The sequence below is a fragment of the Gnatocerus cornutus genome, chromosome 2 (genome assembly GCF_029298725.1).
Source record: "Gnatocerus cornutus isolate USDA-ARS CGAHR chromosome 2, icGnaCorn1.1, whole genome shotgun sequence".
Lineage (NCBI taxonomy): Eukaryota > Metazoa > Arthropoda > Insecta > Coleoptera > Tenebrionidae > Gnatocerus > Gnatocerus cornutus.
Genome location: NC_142234.1, coordinates 6,897,638 through 6,916,838, shown reverse-complemented (window position 1 = coordinate 6,916,838; position 19,201 = coordinate 6,897,638). Strand labels below are relative to the sequence as shown.

General features: G+C 34.8%; 8 protein-coding genes and 1 long non-coding RNA gene across 12 annotated transcripts; 4 read left to right on the top strand and 5 right to left on the bottom strand.

The window, feature by feature from the left end:
- Positions 1 to 283: 283 nt before the first annotated feature.
- NC2alpha (negative cofactor 2 alpha) lies at positions 284 to 1,482 on the bottom strand. Its single transcript, XM_088030653.1, has 3 exons — positions 1,338 to 1,482; positions 1,214 to 1,286; positions 284 to 983 (listed from the first exon to the last, which is right to left on the bottom strand). Exons 1-3 carry the CDS (start codon positions 1,377 to 1,379, stop codon positions 394 to 396), a joined length of 705 nt encoding a protein of 234 aa, XP_087886779.1. The 5' UTR covers positions 1,380 to 1,482; the 3' UTR covers positions 284 to 393.
- A 32-nt stretch (positions 1,483 to 1,514) lies between these two features.
- On the top strand, positions 1,515 to 4,127 carry PolH (DNA polymerase eta). Its single transcript, XM_088030648.1, has 6 exons — positions 1,515 to 1,652; positions 1,701 to 1,870; positions 1,922 to 2,056; positions 2,106 to 2,404; positions 2,454 to 2,712; positions 2,761 to 4,127. Exons 2-6 carry the CDS (start codon positions 1,737 to 1,739, stop codon positions 4,058 to 4,060), a joined length of 2,127 nt encoding a protein of 708 aa, XP_087886774.1. The 5' UTR covers positions 1,515 to 1,652; positions 1,701 to 1,736; the 3' UTR covers positions 4,061 to 4,127.
- LOC148178409 (protein FAM98A) lies at positions 4,098 to 6,145 on the bottom strand. Its single transcript, XM_088030649.1, has 6 exons — positions 6,057 to 6,145; positions 5,798 to 6,003; positions 5,595 to 5,749; positions 5,257 to 5,547; positions 4,997 to 5,197; positions 4,098 to 4,948 (listed from the first exon to the last, which is right to left on the bottom strand). The coding sequence occupies exons 1-6, from the start codon at positions 6,092 to 6,094 to the stop codon at positions 4,238 to 4,240; spliced, it is 1,602 nt and encodes a 533-aa protein (XP_087886775.1). The 5' UTR covers positions 6,095 to 6,145; the 3' UTR covers positions 4,098 to 4,237.
- A 184-nt stretch (positions 6,146 to 6,329) lies between these two features.
- On the top strand, positions 6,330 to 8,117 carry LOC148178408 (alanyl-tRNA editing protein Aarsd1). Its single transcript, XM_088030652.1, has 7 exons — positions 6,330 to 6,578; positions 6,632 to 6,760; positions 6,807 to 7,059; positions 7,109 to 7,236; positions 7,288 to 7,541; positions 7,587 to 7,889; positions 7,942 to 8,117. Exons 1-7 carry the CDS (start codon positions 6,540 to 6,542, stop codon positions 8,057 to 8,059), a joined length of 1,224 nt encoding a protein of 407 aa, XP_087886778.1. The 5' UTR covers positions 6,330 to 6,539; the 3' UTR covers positions 8,060 to 8,117.
- On the bottom strand, positions 8,065 to 8,868 carry bc10 (BLCAP apoptosis inducing factor bc10). Its single transcript, XM_088030654.1, has one exon. The coding sequence runs from the start codon at positions 8,688 to 8,690 to the stop codon at positions 8,457 to 8,459; it is 234 nt and encodes a 77-aa protein (XP_087886780.1). The 5' UTR covers positions 8,691 to 8,868; the 3' UTR covers positions 8,065 to 8,456.
- Positions 8,869 to 9,061: 193 nt separating this feature from the next.
- On the top strand, positions 9,062 to 9,948 carry LOC148178406 (small ribosomal subunit protein eS28). The gene is made up of 2 exons (XM_088030655.1): positions 9,062 to 9,367; positions 9,853 to 9,948. Exon 1 carries the CDS (start codon positions 9,161 to 9,163, stop codon positions 9,356 to 9,358), a length of 198 nt encoding a protein of 65 aa, XP_087886781.1. The 5' UTR covers positions 9,062 to 9,160; the 3' UTR covers positions 9,359 to 9,367; positions 9,853 to 9,948.
- A 245-nt stretch (positions 9,949 to 10,193) lies between these two features.
- Positions 10,194 to 13,018, bottom strand: LOC148178405 (serine/threonine-protein kinase ICK). Of its 2 annotated transcripts, none has more exons than XM_088030651.1 (7): positions 12,479 to 13,018; positions 12,260 to 12,427; positions 11,494 to 11,832; positions 11,258 to 11,449; positions 10,824 to 11,215; positions 10,534 to 10,766; positions 10,194 to 10,486 (listed from the first exon to the last, which is right to left on the bottom strand). In XM_088030651.1, the coding sequence occupies exons 1-7, from the start codon at positions 12,632 to 12,634 to the stop codon at positions 10,392 to 10,394; spliced, it is 1,575 nt and encodes a 524-aa protein (XP_087886777.1). In that variant the 5' UTR covers positions 12,635 to 13,018; the 3' UTR covers positions 10,194 to 10,391. The 2 variants fall into 2 exon arrangements, with proteins under 2 accessions (XP_087886777.1, XP_087886776.1); XM_088030650.1 differs by having other exon boundaries at positions 10,534 to 10,769; positions 12,479 to 13,017.
- Positions 13,019 to 14,420: 1,402 nt separating this feature from the next.
- Positions 14,421 to 16,320, top strand: LOC148178404 (uncharacterized). 3 transcript variants are annotated; one of them, XR_015769643.1, is made up of 6 exons: positions 14,421 to 14,651; positions 14,898 to 14,961; positions 15,134 to 15,175; positions 15,599 to 15,644; positions 15,805 to 15,853; positions 16,023 to 16,320. It is a non-coding gene; the product is annotated as an uncharacterized LOC148178404 (long non-coding RNA). The 3 variants fall into 3 exon arrangements; XR_015769642.1 differs by lacking the exon at positions 14,898 to 14,961 and having other exon boundaries at positions 14,450 to 14,651; positions 16,023 to 16,043; positions 16,268 to 16,320; XR_015769641.1 differs by lacking the exon at positions 14,898 to 14,961 and having other exon boundaries at positions 14,457 to 14,651.
- Positions 16,321 to 16,437: 117 nt separating this feature from the next.
- On the bottom strand, positions 16,438 to 19,053 carry LOC148178403 (tetratricopeptide repeat protein 27). The gene is made up of 3 exons (XM_088030858.1): positions 18,398 to 19,053; positions 17,530 to 18,348; positions 16,438 to 17,470 (listed from the first exon to the last, which is right to left on the bottom strand). The coding sequence occupies exons 1-3, from the start codon at positions 18,936 to 18,938 to the stop codon at positions 16,509 to 16,511; spliced, it is 2,322 nt and encodes a 773-aa protein (XP_087886984.1). The 5' UTR covers positions 18,939 to 19,053; the 3' UTR covers positions 16,438 to 16,508.
- Positions 19,054 to 19,201: the final 148 nt, after the last annotated feature.

Sequence of the window (19,201 nt, the reverse complement as noted above, 5' to 3'; positions counted from 1 at the left end):
GTAAGTATTTAATTTGACTCATTGTGTAATATTAAGGTACGTTTTCTGTTGTAAACAACAGCAGGTTGTAAAAAGGAGCCATGATGCAAAGCTGTGTCCATGTTCTGAGTAGTTTTTAATGAATTCGACTTGATTAGTTAGTTAATTCATTAAAGACTATTCGCAGTGAAGTTCAAAAGGAATTATTTTTTAAATTACTTACGATAATTTAATATTTAAAATTGTACATACTGTACTAATGTATTTTTTTATCCAATATAAAACATTTTAGTAACTATAATAATTTTTCGTAAACATTTTATTGTAATCACTAGTAAGAACAGCAATGGAACAAGGGGGCAGGTAGGTACAAATTACGTTTCAGTGACACAGAAAATCAATTTTTAAAAATACTTAATTATCGTAATCTTCATCAATACATAAATTGTCTTCAGTGTTCTGGTTATAGAAGTGATGTGAGATGGGTATCAAAGGAGGGATGTTGTCACATGTAACAGGGCTCGTACTTTCATTCACACTATTAGACGACGAGCCTCTAGTCGGTACTAAAGGAGGTACAGGTACGGTTACAGGTTCAGCTACAGTTATTTGCAGTTTTGACTCTTCTTTCTGGTCCATCAAACTGTTGACTGAAAAATTCACCTTTTTTGATTCAATTTGCGCCACTTTAGGTCCATATTGTATAACAGGTGTTCTACCTGTGGATGTGCTTTGCTCTGTAGACACATCAGGTTTGGGTAAATCTTCTGGTTTTGGCTCATCCAGTTTGTGTAAATTTGCTTCAAAGAGCGCATTGTTTTCGTTATCTTCTTGTGCACTTGCGTCTGGTATGTTTTTCACTAAGTCTTTTAAAAAGTCAAAACGACTTTCTGATAATATGCATTGCTTCATATGGGACGGAGTTAACGTTTTTGCGTTTCTTGACTGTGTTATTTGCATTGATTTGGTCAGCAGGGACTCCACAAACAGCTCTAATGTTCGAGGTAATTAGCGTTAAGGAAATTACACAATATTTTATTTTGAGACTTGGACATAATTACCAACACGTTGCAAATCATACGCGCGTTGTGTTAAAATGTTTGAAACAACAAAGCAAAAGGAGCCTTGCACATGATTTACAAATGTTCTGTTATTATTCTAGTCCAAGAAAAATAACAATAGAGACAAATCAACAGAGTTATGTGCGACTAAATTTACGTTTTTAAAAGGATATAAATTATAACTGGTACAGCTTGTGCCACTTTTCCTACTTCTTCATCTGTTTGCATAATTTTTTTTATGCGTCCCTAAAAGTAAACAAAAAAAATTGGGGATTATCATTACGTAATTCCACTCACTGCGGGAAACCTGGCATTGTATTTTTTCTTTTTTGATGGCATATTGGTAAATCACTAATTTCGTTTCAATTTGTCTGTCAACAATCACTTTCTGTAAATGACAGTTTAACTTCTGAGGTTATGTTGTCTCCATCTAGGGGATTCAGTTTTTAATTGCACTGTTTACAAACATAAAAAAGAAAAAGTCTCTAATGTCACGGCGCTAAACTGTCAAAGTCAAACCCAAATAACCTAACAAAACAAGTTTTTTTCTTGACTTTTTCACATTGTAAATTATTTTATTGTATTTTAATTGCTAACTATAAGTCTCTTAAGGTAAAATTATTATATAAACGAAAACACTATTACCCTTTTTTGTTCCAGATTTAAGACTTTACTTTGCTATCAATAAATAACACAATGGATCCAACTTATAGAGTCGTAGTTTTAATTGATATGGACTGTTTTTATTGTCAAGTGGAGGAAAAGCTAAATCCACATTTAAAAGATAAACCAATTGCTGTTGTACAATATAATGCTTGGCGTGGTGGAGGGTAAGAGGAGCAATACTGTAATCTTTAAGCTTTTTCTTATTTCATTTTAAGAATAATAGCTGTAAATTATCCAGCGCGAGACGAAGGAGTTACAAGACACATGAGAGGAAATGAGGCTAAGAAGAAATGTCCTAGCATTAGGTTAGTGCAAGTACCAGAAGTTCGTGGGAAAGCTGACCTAACAAAGTAAATAATTTAAACCAAAAAGATCATTTATTACTTATATGTGGTTTAGGTACAGAGATGCAGGCAAAGAAGTCGCAGATGTTTTGGCAACATTTACACCACTACTCCAAAGAGCCTCTGTGGATGAAGCATATCTTGATATCACAGAATCAGTAGAAAAAAGAATGTCAACAATTTTTGATGACCTTGGTGTTGAAAAGCTCGCCAATACGTTTGTTGTTGGATCTGAATTAACAGACTTCCTTCACAATGTTAAAGCTAATAAAGAATTTTCGCGCAGTGATTTAAAATTAGCAGTTGGGGGTTTGATAACTGAAGAAATTCGTCAAGAAGTTTTTCTAAAAACAGGTTGGTTTCAAATTGTGCATTTATGTGTAATTTACGTTGAAACATTTAGGATACAAATGCTCTGCTGGTATAGCCCACAACAAGATTTTAGCCAAGTTAGTGTGTAGTTTTCACAAGCCAAACAAACAAACAATTCTCCCACAATCTGCAGTTGCAAAATTGTTTGAAACGTTTCCAATTAAAAAGATTACAGGATTAGGTGGAAAGTTTGGCGAAACGCTAACGGAAGATTTTAACATTAAATTTATGAGCGAGTTAGGTAAAATCCCAGAGAAGCTCCTAGCGCAGAAGTTTGACGAAAAATCAGCGTAAGGGAATTTTCACTCATATGATAGGTGTTACCAGTGTTTTTCTAGGTCTTGGTTGTGCAACTTGGCAAAAGGCATTGATACAGAACCAGTTACAACAAAAATATTGTCAAAATCTATCGCTTGTTGCAAAAATTTTTCAGGTGTAACGTCGTTGAAAACCGCAGAGGACATAGAACACTGGTTGTACAAATTATCAGAAGAAATATGGGAGAGACTGGAGAAAGATTTGAAAGAAAACAATAGGAAAGCTAAACAAATTATTGTAAGCTATACTCAAGAAATAAATAAGAAAGATGTAAGCAGTACAAGAACAATCCCGCTGGTGTCTTATGATCCTAAAAAAATTTGTCAGTCTGCTTTTGACATCATAAAGAAAAACTGTTTAAGAAATGACGGGACCTACCATGTGAAATTTATGGGTGTAAATGCAAGCCAGTTTCAAGATGTGAAAAAAGTGAGAGAAATTACTAGTTTTTTTCAACGTGGACAAGGCAAAAGCAATCAGAAAAATACAGAAGAAGCCTCTAAAGTTGAGGTTTTTAGAATCTCTGAAGATGAACCTGTTATTGATGATGATGATGAGGTTGTAGACAAAAATATTTTTCGCCAGCTCACTCAAGAACTGGATGAAAAAACTGATGAGTTAATGTTCTATGACGATGCATTTAGAGTTCAAAATAATAACAATAGCCCCTCAGAGCTTAATAATCCACCAGGCACATCTAGTACTGAAGTTGGCCTTGATCACAGCTCCAAATCGGAAGAAGATAAGTTTAATCAGTCATCATTTTTCGCAAAATATTTCGTTAAAGATGTACCCACTGAAGAAACAACACGAGAAAATGATAATTTTGAACCACCCGAAGAAAACAGTGCTACAGAGCCTCAAGAAGTGACTACTGAAGCTTGTAGCAAATGCCAAAAGATGATACCAGTCGCTGAAATGATGTCTCATCAAGATTATCACTTTGCACTGGATTTGTCGCGAAGCGAACGAATCCCCAGGAAATGCACTGAAGGAACTAGTTCACAAAAACCCGCTGATAAAAGTGGTTCCAGCCAGAAACGCGGAAGACCAAAAGGGTTAAAAAGAAAAGTCGACAACAATAGTTCGTTAATTACATTTTTAAAGAAAGAAGAAGAAACCAGTGATTTTACAGAAACTTGCTCTGAATGCAATAAAAAAATTAAAGTTGAAGAAATGAGTAGCCACATGGACTATCATACAGCCAAGAAGATTCACATGGAGATTAACGCAACTGTGAGACCTGCCCCGTCAACTACGGTCAAGAGCAGTAAAAATCAGAAATCAAGAAGTGTCGTTTCGTTTTTTAGGCCGGGATAACTTTCTGAAAATCGAATTTTGTATTGAAAATATCTCATAATTTTTACAATATATTTATTTTATAGGAGTAAGTTTCATTGCTTCAAATTACAAGCTCACGAAGTCGCTTCATGTGATAAACCTGATAAATTAAGCGTTAAACAGTACACTTTTAATTACAAGGAAATTAGCACACGTTCAGTAGTTGTTTCTGCCCCCTCTGTTATAGTTTGAGCGGCCTCTGCCTCGACCTCGACCTCTACCTCCGCCTTGGTACTGCCTGTTATGCTGTTCCTCTTGAACATACTGATCGGCGTAAGTCGTTCGATTTGACTGGTACGAGTCGTAAGTTTTGGGTCTCTTTGAATTATGTTCATAGTCCTTTCCATAACTACCTGCGCTATCAAAATTTCTATTATCATAACTACTTTTGTTATCATAGTTGCTTCTACCGCCACTATTATAGCTAGGAGTACTATAATTAGAACCGTAACTTCCAGCGCTATCGAAATTACGCCCCTGGTTGTAGTTAGTACTCGAACCGTAATTACTCCCGCTATAGTCAGACGTATTGCTATAATTGTCATATCCATCCTGATTACTTGAGTAATTCCCTTGATTACCGGAATAATTTCCTTGATTACTGGAATAATTCCCTTGATTACTGGAATAATTCCCTTGATTACTGGAGTAACTTCCTTGATTGCTTGAATAGTTTCCACTATAACTCGCTGAGCCGCTATCTCTTGAATAGTTAGTTTTGTTAAAGTCATTGCGAGAAAAGTTTCCACCGCCTCGGCCTCTTCCACCACGTCCGCCTCCAGGTGGTCCAGCAGTGCGTTGTTGCCACGAGGGCATTTCAGGAGGTGGTGGAGCCTGCTCTGAAGTTCTACCACCTCTATCAGGAACCTGAAACCACTTCATAACTTAATGTAACGTTATAAATCAATTAGTAACCTGTCCAATTATGAATTTATTGAGAGATGATTGAGTATTCTTCCTGACCGAGGAACTGCTGGTTTTTTCAATAATTGCAATGTCGTCTCTTGCCGCTAATAAATCGGAAAGTTCTACATCGGGCTCGGTTTTTAAGCGTTTCCGCTTTTCTGAGTAGATTTTTTCGACTATTTCGTCCTTGCCTTTAGTTTTATCTGACCACTAAAAGCAAAAATTACAATATAATAGGCAGAATTTTATTATTTATTGATCAAATTTACCTGAAAAGATTGAATGGTAACATCCAATCTTGTAAGAAGCATCTCTCTCCTGATTTTATATTCATTTTTCAAGTCGTTCTGGACCCCCTTCAGAGTGTCCCATTGTTTATCACTCAAAGATCCATTGAAAGCAGGTTTACCAACTAACTCCTTTTCCACTTTGTCAATGGTTGTCTGAAGAGTAGGTCCAACTTTTTGAAATAATTGTGGAATTGTGATGTTTGCCGGCGGTTTAGGGAACCTAAGTGTCATTAATATCTTTCTCAAATTAGCAGCCTCATCTGTCTCTTGCTACAAAGTAAATTTTAGTACATAATCACTGTTAATTAGAGACATACTAATTTTAGTTCAATTTGTTTGGTTGGCTTTTTCTCTTGTAAAATTCTTGCAGCCATTAACTCAGTACTTAAATAGTCTAAAAGCAGGAGTCTGTCTTCTACATTTTGTAAACGGTCAGATATATGGCCTTGAATTAATACAGAGTAGGTACAATCTAAAATTCAAGCATTAATATACTTGAACCAAAAACAAATAGACGTACTTAGTTCCTTTAAGAAAGAACTGACTTCCATGATAAACGCCACAGCATCTTCAGAAGTGGAAATGGGGTTCACTTGTTCATCAATATTAAGAAGAGTTCTTAATTCATTTGTCAAGAAATTAACTAAATTCGTGTATTCTACGCTTTTAGGACCCTCCTGGAGAGCTGCTTCCAAACTATTTTTATCTAATAAGGGTCCTGAATACCTACAAGTCATAGATGTTTAGCTAGGAAGCAAAACTTTGTTATATTTGCATACCCTAAGATATTTAAACCATCCAACAACTTCTGAGACATGTTGAACACCACAAATAAACGTTATAAATACACCGTAAAGGTAAGAAATGCTTTAAAATCAGATACCGGCTAATAAATTGTTGCAAAATTCACTTGTGGTTTCCGGGAATGACAGCTTGAGTGACAGCTCAGAAAATGACACATGACAGGTCAGAGAGGTTATGTTGTAAAAAGACCAACATTAATGTCATAGAAAGTTATTATTACTTTAAATTACTGAAAACTAAACAATTAAACTAAAAGTGCATATTTGCGCTGGTTTGAATAATAATTGCAGTACTAGATTTCGTGATATCAGTGATCATAATGACTATATGAGGAAATTTTTGTTGGATTTTCCCGGTGCGATTATAATCAAATAAAGATACCGAAATTGAGACAATAAACTGTAACATTTGTGTTTGTACTCATCGCTGGCCTTAAATCCCTAGCTGACGACAACAAAATGGTGTTCAAGTGCCAAGAAAACAGTTTCTTGAAAGAGGTAAAATGTGCATAATTCTGCTCCTGTCTTACATTAATTTTATAACATTACAGTTCAGTTCAACAGTGGTGTCATGCGAGAAAAGCCAGTTTGCCATCGCATCTAACGGTAAAAATGACACCATAGATGGATATGAGGTGATTCTAAAAGATACAATTCTGTTTCCTGAAGGAGGTGGACAGGTGACTATTCCATTTTTTTGCTATAACAGTATAACCATTTTTGTAGCCTTGTGATTATGGGTTTCTTAATGATAAAGCGGTATATCAAGTAACTCGACGTGGAGATCAAGCTGTTCATTTTCTCAAAGAACCTGTAACTGTTGGTGAAGATGTCCAACAAAAAATTGACTGGAATCGCAGATTAGACCACATGCAACAACATTCTGGACAGCATTTGATAACAGCAGTGATTGATAGAGATTTTAAGTTTACTACAATTTCATGGTATTTAGGAGAAGAGGTGGCTTATATTGAATTAGGTCTATTATACATCGTCAATAGGAATATTTTCATTTTTCTACTTTACAGAAACTCCTTCAGTCACTCAAGAACAAATGAATCAAGTGGAGGACTCCTGCAATGAACTCATTAGAGAAAACAGACGCGTGGTTGTGAACTTATATGATGAAAACACTCCTGAAGATGAGCTAGACAATGTAAAAATAGAACTTTTATCCCCTTGAAATCTCAAGTCATTTGTATTTCAGTTTAGGAGTGCCAGAGGGTTACCAGCAGACCACAAAGGTGCCATAAGAGTGGTAACAATTGAAGGCATTGAAAGCAACATGTGTTGTGGTACACATGTAACAAATCTAAGTCAGCTACAAGTTGTAAAACTTCTATACACTGAAAAGAGTAAAAGAAAAGATAAAACATTACTGTATTTTCTCATTGGGAATAGAGTGATCAATCGTTTAGATGCCTGCTTAAAACGTGAACAGAAATTAACAGGATGCTTAAAGTGAGTTCATTTTCGTCAGAAGTTTATCTGTAACAAATATTGTAGAACTAATCCAGTTCAACATCCTGAGTTTGTGGAGAAGTTGATTCAGAACACTAAAACTTTAAACAAGAATTTACAAACTGTACTTAAAGATTTAGCAGTTTATGAAGGCAGAAGATTGAAAGAATGTAAAGAAAAGTATTTTATTCTTCACAGAAAAGAGGCTGATCCTACATTTATTAACATTCTTCTAAAAGAAGGTGGTCGGGTTGATATCTTTCAATTTTTATCAGTAGGTGATGAAAAAGGCGCCGGCAATATCGTTCTTTACGGCGATGAAAAAGCAATTGCTGATTTATCAGATAAGTAAGTATCTTATCATAAAGTATCACAGTTATTTGAGTTGTATGTTTTTTAGAATTTGTGAGTTCCTTGGTGGGAAAGGTGCAGGCAAGGGCAACAAGTTCCAGGCAAAAGTTACTAATCTGGCTAATCACAAATTGGCTGAAAAGCTTATAAAGGAGTACTTTAAGTAAAAGACTTGTAAAGTTTTGTTGTTTATTAAAAGCAAATAAAGAATTTCAACAAATATAACATTTCTCACATTGGAATACAAAATAACAGGGTAATATTCATGGAAGAAATTTATTTTAAACCACACTGTACAAGTAGCATGTTAATGCTCATTGGTGTTCTTAACGATTTTAAAAAATCACAAAGTATATAGACCAGTTTGGTATTTATGTACAATATAAAAATTGGCGTCTTTGGTTGAGATGCCGTTGCTAATAAATAAAATATAGGCAAATATACACAGAAAACAACTGTATTGAGGAAATAAATTAACATAACACGGATTCATAAAATTGTAAAAGAGCTGATTCACTGTCAGTTTGGATCAAAGCCTAATAAATTAATAAAGTTCTTGTAGTACTAACCGTTTTCGTTTTCGCAAAATGAAGCCCAAAATAAACAGTCTCCCATTCCGCTGTAGCAAATTAGGAATACTGTGGCTAGGAACACTAAACTGCATATTGTGCAAGGTTTCCTTTCCAGAAAAAATCCAATTAAATACAGGACCATAAACATAACATGAGTTTGAACCAGGGCTGGGTTTGATGGTTTTGGCATCAGTAACACAGGAATAAGCCACTGGAGGCAGTACATAATTTAGATGTTCGTCACAGCTGAATCACATGTTTTTAACGAATTTGTGCACTGTTAAAAACACATCTTCGTTACTTTTTGTGTGGTTAACAGGTTAGCAACTAATAAAAACGCCATTTATTCTTATCGCTAACCACGATTGCAGGGCTCGGCCGGTAACACAACTGTCAAACGAGAAATCTCGTATTTTTCCTAACTGAAATGACTAATTTTACCAGTTAATAAGTCTAATTCTTGAATATGTAACACTTAATTGTTGGACTCTAAAGAAATATATTTTAGGTGAGCAACAGTTAAAAAATTGACATTTGAAAATATTATTTGAATTTCCCTCCAGCAATTACAGGCATTGATCATACCGATATCTGTCAAACTGGAGTTTGCGCAAAAGACCAAATTGCGTTCTTTCTGCCGACAACTGTCAAGACGTGAAGTGCACGTGTTTAAAATCTACCAAAAATCCGTAAAAAATGGATAAACCCGTAGTTTTGGCTCGCGTTATGAAAATCTTGGGTCGTACTGGTTCCCAGGGACAATGTACACAGGTCAAAGTGGAGTTTATTGGCGAGCAAAATCGTCAAATCATCAGGAACGTCAAGGGACCTGTCCGAGAGGGAGATATTCTAACGCTTCTGGAGTCTGAACGTGAAGCCAGGAGATTGAGATAAATATTTAAGGTATGTAGACAGAAGATAGGATGGTAATAGTACAAATACAGTGCACAAAACGTCTTTATTTTCCGCAAGTAAGTCGAGGAATGTTTCATTTCTGTACTAGAAATAGGGTATAATAGGGACTAGTCCAGTTAAATAAAATTATTGCTGTCCATTTTTAACATTTCTTTAAATTTTGACGGGTTTTAAACCCTTTCGTAAGAAATCTGTTACAGTAGGACCTCAATTATCCGACTATTTTGGATTCGATCTTGATACGAATTATCTCCAGCCAGATAATCAGGGCCCTACTGTATGTGTGTAATTCTTTCCACATGTTATTTTTATTTCATACTCACAATTTTAGTCTTTTTAACCGCAAAGTACATTACAAGATTTGTTATAGGTATGTGTTTTTATATCATAATGAACTTACTGAATTTGTGACATCGCAAAATTCTTCAGAGAAAATATCTTAAACATTTTTGTGACATTTGTTTTTGTTTCAGGATCCTAAGAGGACGAATTATGGGAAACGTTTGAATTTCTCTTTTACTTTAAAATATGTAACTTACATTTTGTAATAAATCATTTCAGACTCCAAAGTGTGGTACAAATGAAACCTTTCCAGTTCAAATGAGATAAAAAGGCATTGGATTTCTAGATTATTTTTTTCCAATTTTGTGGAATTTCTAGATGAAGGCTCAAAAATTGAGAAAATTATTTACTCCTGTTTCCAACTAAGAACCAAGACTTGCTAGCTATTTCACTATGATCTGTTCATAAGGGTGGTTTTACTGTTTCCCTGATAAGCTTCCAGCTTATACCATTATTATAAATAAGATTCCTATTATTCTAACATCTTTATTTCATTCAACATAATTCATTTTTCAAAAAATAATAAATCATGCAATTTCACATTAGGCACATAAGATTTTCAGGTGACATCCCTGAAAACTGTAATATCCTTTTTCAGATTTACAACTATGTATATCTGCGCTACAACTGAATTAAGCACAGTTCCTATTTTAGATAATCTAGTGATTTATTATTTAGTGAACCAATCATTTCCCAGGTTTTCAATAGGCCTTTGTTTACCAGAGGTGAGAGGATCATTCCAAATGGAAGGTAGTTCAACTTTACCTGCAATTTATCTTTATATAGAACGATAGTAAATTTTAAAAACTCACCTTGTCTAGTACTAAATAGTCCACTATCTTTTCTTTTTGTTGAAAGAGCGGAAATAATATTCGAATCTCTTCTCACACCAGAAGGTTGGCCTGCTACGTATCTCGACACACTTAAATATTGGGTCCTTGCCGTTCCAGCGCTCGCTTTAGCTAAAGGCTCAAGAATATCTTGGAGATTATACTGGCTCAGCGTAATTTTACTTTCATTATCAGTAGCGTTGGTTTTAATTTTACTTCTTACGGAAATGGAAAATATTTTAGCAGTCTCACTAATTAAATATTTAACATACCCTAAAATGTCTGCGAAATCGTCTTCTTTATAGTCTATTGTATCGTCCAGACCCCAGGTGATTTTCTTCTTAGGAACAGACTTATTGGACTGATTGTTTCCAGTGAAGAAATTGTTAGTAAAGTCGGGTTGCCCGAAGCTGTAAACAATTGGAGGATTTGGTTGCTTCTCTGGTTGTTGCATGGGTTTTATAAGAGACTGTATGTTAATTTGAACAGAAGGTTGCAACGATGGCGGTATTAACTGTTGGTTGTACTGATTTCGGGTGCTTCTAGCACTTGGCTTGGGTGGATATATCTGATCGGTTTTCGTTTGGGTCGATTGTTGGTATTGAAGATTAGATTGATTTTGGTTTTGGCGTACCCCAGAATGGACGTATTGTTGTTGACCCACCTAAAAATCCATTAGTGTCTTAAAAACACTATTAAAATTCACCTGAAAATAATGATGTTTCAGAGCTGATTGAGCAGTCGGTCGTAAGCTAGGATTCCAACTTAAAAGAACGTCTATTAAATCTATCGCCACAGCATTAGCTTGAGGCACAACATCTCCAAGAGGTGTCTTCTTAAAGTACGGAAATTTAAATCCAACAGCCCCTGCTAATTGATAACACTCTGGCCATTGTTTCTAAAAATTTATAACATTAAACGTTTCTTTTCTATCTAGTCTACCTTATCAGGTGTTCCAAGAATGGCACATATTTTATAAAGCTGATCAGTTTCTGTGGTCCCAGGAAACAGTGGTCGATAAGTATAGATTTCAGCGGCTATGCAGCCAACAGCCCAAAGATCTATAGGGCTGCTATAAGTGGTTGAATGAAGCAAAACTTCAGGCGCTCGATACCACCTCGTGGAAACGTAGTCCGTGTATGGAGGACGTGAGCGAATTTCTCTAACTAGTCCAAAATCAGCGATTTTTATGAGGTCAGGGCCGGAGCAGAGGATATTTTCGGGTTTAAGATCACGATGGAAAAAGCCATGTCTATGGATAAATGCCAGTCCTTGTAAAATCTGTAAAAGACAAAAAATTTGAAACCGGCGCATCCACCAAAATTTTAAAATTCTTAATTTAATACGGCTTATTTTTTTTATTATATCAATATTGCTATGTGTATTTTCCAATTTGCATTTTACTTCATGCATCACGAAAGGTTGAATGAATGAATATTAATACGCATTTTTAAGTCTGACTCATACTTATTTGCATTTTCGTTTTTTGTAAAAAAGATTTTAATATTGTTACTACGTCAAGTATTTTTTTATTAATGCATCATAACTAGGTTGTATTTATAATCAATCGTGTAATAAGAACACGGATCGATTTGTATCTGGATCGAGGATGCATTATAAATTAAAAGAAAAAATATATCCGACATGTGTCGTAACCTTCTCAATATTTCTGTGTCAAAGCATCTTCAAAAAAACATTTTTAACTTACTTGGTATAGCATGTTTCGTATAGTTGCTTCAGGTAATGGCACCCGTCGATCTTTTATCAACTGATACAAATTTTCCTGCATGTATTCAAAAACAAAATACAGAACATCATTCTCTCTTATCACTTCTTTGAGTTTCACAACATTTGAGTGGTGTAATTTCTTCAACGACTGAAAGCGTCCATTGTAAAAGTTGAGAAAGCATAAAGAAATAAAATCTACCTTGACTTCCCTTAAGTTCATTGCTTCATCCCACGAGTAGTACTTTCGCTTCATTCTTTTGATAGCCACTTTCTCTCCTGTGTCCTTTCGTTGTCCCAGAACGACCGAGCCGTATGTTCCATCTCCAAGTTGATGAAGAGTTATGTATCGATTCATTCTAATGAAAAGTGATCAAAATTGCCAGAGGACCATAATTATGAGATAAAGTAAGAGTTCGCATTATTTTGAACTGTTGTTTTAACCTTACACGCCACCATTTAGCACACAGGGAGGTGTTTATACGACTAACAACTGTACTGTTTTGTCCTTCTAAATATTGATTATTTCACAACTTTATAGTTTTACCTGCCCCTATCACAGACCACCGTCATGAAACGCAAGTGTCTGTTGTTTAGTTATTCATGAGTTTCTTTTTATACGTGTGTTTTGTATGGACTATTTTATTGTACCTGACCATTTGACTGTAATTATAGATTATGGTTTGATTTGAAGATATCTGGTTTTACCATTAATCACTTATTGATTTTAACTGTTATATGGGTCTGTTTAGTACACAACACACTTTTCAAGGTATTTTAACTTCTTTTTGAAACTATAGTTTTAAAAAAAGCAAATTGTTTCAAGGTTTTATACCTGTTTTCCTTCTTAACATCAAAATCATCAGGTTAAATAGTTATTTATTGTATAAGTGTCTTATTAGGCTTATCAAACACGAAAGAAAAGGGTAGACACGAGAGCTTCAGCTCGAGTTGTTTACACTTTTCTTGAATGTGTTTAGATAATAAGACACGAATGCAATACAAAGTTTTATCAACAACCGCGACAGTAAACTTAACTATTACTTTTTTTATGAGTTACTTGTATTTATCAAATGTGACAAGAAGATATCACTTGCTGGGATAAATAGTCAATTAGTAGGTCATGGACGGTTACTAGGGATGCTCTATGGGTTGCTATTTTAGAATCTGAGAAAGCAACTTAAGATAATATTGCCGAAGAAGTCTAAGGACGCTCACCAGAAGGAGTATCCCGAGTTCAATAATAACACTGCGTGACAAGGTTTTGGTACCCTCAAAACTGTTAGGTGCAATAAGACAAATGCCGTTTACCGCAAATCTCTATCACGTCGCGTTTAGAAGTTATGGGGATGTCTTTTTAAGAATATCAATTTTTAAATTTAATTTTTAAATCAAGTCGGTTACGAGAATATTGTAAGTATTAAACCTTTTTGTTTTCAAAATAAAAGTCATTACACAGCTCAAGTACAATTCATTTAAAATTAGTGTAAAAAGCACTAATTTTTGTGAGTGTAAAAATTCGCGTCAAAGTAGGCGATCCAAACCAATTATGATTTGCATAAATTTTCATCATTTTTTTTTTAATTTATATTGTTTCTGATATATTTTGGATCTTTATAACCATAACTACGTTAATTACATACTACATTAGCGTATATCCATCTATGTAGATGTCATGTTACCAAGTTTATAGAGGCTAAAGTACGAAGTTTCAGTTTTTTACAGTTTAACACTATTTTTCGTACGTCAGTTCTAATTTTTCTTAATCTGAGGATGTTATAAAAATCAAAATTTTTCTGTTTATTGAAGTTCAGAAAATCATCGACTGCTTCTATTGCTTGACATGTCATTTTTTTTTTTTAGCGTCAAACATTTTATCGCAACAGTCATTGTCCAGGTTGGATTTATGGGTTTGTTGAGTACAAAGTGATTTTTAGTGTAAAATCTGTCAATTTCGTAATTGTTTAAATTGTAAAGACTTTGCCCTGCTTCAAAGTGTGTATTAAGAGTTTAAATTTTCTTTCAGCTTATGAGGCTGCTGAATTTTAAGAGATTTCGGCCTGTTTGTGTTAAAAATTATCTAACTAAATAACGAACATTTATTGTGCTTATAATTCATTAACAAATTAAGGAATCAATAAGTAAGTAATAGATTAAATCTGAAAAGTGAAGAAGTTGAGGTGAAATTCAACCGGTCAAAACTTCGGCAACCGTTATCGACACTTTTGACACTACTGCATATGCGCATGCGGAAATGACTTGTCACTACCGAAAAACGGATGATTGCGTGCCGCACCGCCATTCTTTCTTTTCGATCATGATGCCAAGAAGACATGTTGTCGTTTTTGCTCTTCATTCACGTGGTTTTTCATAATGTAAGTTTTATTTATTATCGTCGTTTGGAAGCGTTTTTAAATTAAGCTTAGATAATAATCGAAATTCAGTATAAGAAACTGGTTTTTATTATAGATAACACGGTTCAGACGTTATAATGATGATACTCTGTCTCGTTCGTATGAAATATTTTATGATTTTAAATTCATGAAGAACTGAATAATGAATTTTACAATTATTATGTGCTTTGTTTTAGCACGGTTTGTAATGTTTTGTAATTGTTATAGAGTTCGTTAAAATGCAATCAGAGCAGAGCATTTTTTCTAGTCTACAGCCACATAAATTTGGGAGGTGTGTATTAATGTTTTAATATTTGTTTGAGTCAACTTCCACTGTGATGATTTTTTTAATAGACAAGCATATGACAGAATTATTTTGTTGATACTTTTCTCTGAAAGACCATAACACAAAACCATGAAAGTGATTTTTAAGCAACATTCTAAGGCTTGTTTAATATTTGCAGATCGGTGAAACGTTGTCCAGTCCAACCAAGGCTTTGAAAGGAGTAAGTATCTAAACATCGTAGAAAATATTGAAAAATTTGTTGCGGCACTTTCAAATGATGAATCCATACGTTACGCCCTAGTCAAAATGAATGAATGTGATTAGATAACGTCCTGAAAGTCCCTAAGTTCCTCTTTGTCCAATGTAAATATTACACCCAAATCCTAAACTTAGTTTTCATGTTCTAGATTTCATGCCTCTAAAACATGGAAAATAATAGGAATTTCCTCTGGAATAGACTCCAATCCAAGGTATTTTTCTATGTTCCTGTAGAAAAATTAGTGTGCTTAATATGATGATAAAAATTACCGTCTGATCTCCATGATTAGACTTTTGGCTGCATTTTTTTGCCTGACTTGAACGGAACCGTCTATTATGTTTCATTTTAGTTTGATCACTACCTAATTCCTAATTATTCTTACAGATACTCAGAGATGAAGAATAATATGAGATCGATGGGAGGATAAAAGGTAAGTTTTGATTAATTACATTATTTTGTGCTATTTGTTTTAATGATGATCAATAGTTATCCCTGTCATACATATTCTGGTGAAACTGTAACCGCTGATTTATTAAATTTATGCGTTCATGTTTGTTGAAAGAGTTTGTTCTGATTATTTGAATTTTCAGACTTCAAATGGCATGAGCGCAGAGATGGGAGTGCCCACGCTCTTTCCAGGTGAGAAAACTTTGATTAATTCATCCTAACTTTGTGATTTATGATGAGCACAATATATACGCTATAATGAATAAACTTTTGATTAGTTCTTGCCCTCACTGATCAATTTTTAACTTTTTAAAACAGTTCTTCAAAAGTTCGTTCTCTTAAATATGAATTTTTGTTTCAGATCGCCCACCGCAAACGGAATGTGAGTTTTAGTTGCTTAACGTAATAAATGCAAATTTCGTCAATTGTTTAGTTTTATGTAATTAAAACAAGCTTTTGGCACGTTTGTTTTTCTTCTCATTTTATAATGATGGCTTTAATATACGCTATGAATGTTTTGATTATTACATAGTTTGTCTGAAACTTTGTGTAAAATTGATATTTTTTTGTGTTTATTTCTCATGTAACCATAATAATTTTTTATAGGTACCTGGATGAGTACAATCAAGAATTATGAAATAAAATTTTGAATCAAACAATTCTTTTGCTCTTACCTAACCTTAATAATTAATAATTGAAAGTGTCTCTCTAACAGACTTGTATAATAAAGTAAAACAGGTCTTGGCAGGAATTATATGAATATAAAAACTAATATCTTTGAAAAACGTATATTTAGTTGCTGTATAACTTTAATTCCTCAAAAATAGTGTAAAATAAAAAATTAACATTACTTAACTTCAATTTTAAATGCAGCATGGCCTTTTTGCATCTTTTCTATAATAAGTTCAAGTTGCGTGGAGACTTCTAAGATTTGTGCTGATGTCTCTTCCCAATTGTGTTTCTTTACCGCTGCTAAGGCTGCTGACAGATTCAATTTAACAGAACTTATGATGGTATTAGTCGGATCGATTTCATCATCCAGTACAATCTCCCCTAATTTACTACAAACATTCAAGACACGTACACAAGTTTTTGGTTCTCTGTCCCACGTCCCTTGGGTGTATCCCCTGTAAGCTCTTTGCAAACGCTGCGCTTTAAGTAACACAACTGGGGCTAAACTCGCATATAACTCCCACACAGCCCCGCTGTTGGGATAGAGCGCTGTAACTCGTCCAACCAACTCCCTCGTTTTCTGCAACAAAGTTCTCTCGCAGTTTCCTCTAAAATCCGAGTTGTTTGTAACATGGTAAACAAGAACATTCAAGATATCAATATTCAGATATTTGTCTCTCAGTTCTATCAGGCGATGATAAGCACGGATCACATCAGAGAATTTAGAAATGTCGGTGCTAATTACAAGGAGATTCTCCCAGACTTTCCAGTTGTCATAATTGCATCTTAGGGCTTCTAAAATGGCTTGATGGGCGCCTCGTTTGTTTCCGATTTTTATATAGGCTTGAGCCAAGTTATTCCATGCAACAAAACTATCAGGTTCTAAACTTGTGTGGCGTCGGTAAGCCGTTGCTGCTGTTTGCCAATTTTCAACTTCAAGGGCTGCGAAACCGAGATTTAGCCAAATTGGGGGTTGGAGAGGGTTGATACTGAGGGATTTTTCAAAATGTGGAATGCACTCTTCGTATTTTTTGCGAGCGAATAGAAATTGACCCCAGTGTCTTTGGACGCGGTGGCTGCGGCGGCGGGACATTTCCCACGCTTTTTCATAACAGGTTATATCGTCCGTCGCATCACCTAGGGGGCGAAAAATTACATTCAAATTAAAATATGTAATTTCTGGTCCATGAACTTACCCAGTAAGCACAACATTTTCACAGTGGGCTTCTGTTCTAACTGCTGTTTAATAACTTCCGTCGCCTTTTCTCTCATTCTCAAAATAGTGTAGCAAACAATCACTTCCTCCCATCTCTGAATTTGTATATTAACTTCCAAACTATTCTTCACCAGTCCATAATTCAGCAAGACATCAGCATAATAAGCTTTGATCTTCCATAACGGTAAAGAAACTGCTCCAAACATATCAGTAATTCTGTTAAAAGCCAGAGGACTCTCTTTATGAAAATACGCAATTGTGTCTTCACACTGCTTCAAACATCTTTCAATAGCCCTCCTGTCTTTACTTTCATATTTGCACCTCAATAATAAAGCCGCAACGCGGACAGCGTACGTATTCTGTTGACTGAGAACCAATTCAAGAAATGGGAAAATTTCTTCAGCTTGAAGCTCATCAGGGGGACTAGAGAAAATTTTTTGTTGAAGAATTGTCAGTATCAGTTTTTGCTCAGCATTTGGTAACTTTATGGATTCAGATCCATCAGAATATGCGACGTGTTCTAGACGTACTTCATCATTAATGTTGAAGTTTTGGGGGACAACGCTATTTTCAACTTGAGGTCTTGAAATACCTTCTCTCTCCGCTAGAGTGACTTGGAGCGATAATTGCGCGATTTCTTCATTTTGAAATTTAGTGCGCTTCCCCAATTTCCCTATTAAACTATATTCAAGTCCTAGAATCTCACTGGCGGATGTTATGTAGCTCTTGGACTTGTTAACGCTGCGAAATCGGTGATAAAGTTGCGCCAACTCAATCTCAAGTTCAGCTTTCACAAAACCTGAAAAATTAAACAGTGAGTTGGAAAAATTTAAGTTGGAGATACTGACCTTCTAAAGGGAGCCCTTGAACGGCTTTACTGAGACGATCTGCATTGATAAGTAAAGTAGGACTTGGCTCATCCATAATATCTTGATGAACCATCACAGCACGACAACACCACCACGTATTAACAACACTGTTAATTTCACAGCAATCAAATATGATTTCTGATACAACTAATAGCATTGCATGTTTTGTGTTAATATTGATTTCTTCATTACTCATGGATAAACGATTAGCAAAATTAACATTCTTGAATCTATCTTCTGTAAGGAAGCTTTCTACATGTTTAGGAAGTGGAGGCCCAGTAAAATTACATTGAATAAAAGACGTAAAACATACAATTCCGAATATGAAATATTCTTCCCTTTCTTCGGTAGTTTGGCCACTAAAGAACTCTTTCAAGAGTAGATTATTAAATGATGCATCCAAGATACTATCCCAGAATCTTCCTTGCAAAATTAACTCATACCAGTCTTCGTTTATAATTGTCTGTTGCGGTTTCACTCGGAGTAAGTATTTTTTAACGAGTTGTTCAATTTCTGCCATCGCGGTGGAGTATTTCAAGAAAAACACCGAAAAAACGCGTGTACATTTACCACATTTTTCGAGATAGTTAACCTCAAAAACAATTAAAACACAGAGGAACTGGGGAATTTCAATTTCCACTAATTTTATTCAAATTCAAGCCTGCTATTGGTTGTTTCTTAGTGGCTTTTAGGCGCTAAGTTTGAAGCACTAAACTCACTTTATTAAAAATATAAAGAAATAAAGAAATCTTTATTTAGTAAGTAAGGCTCAATTGTGGCAGT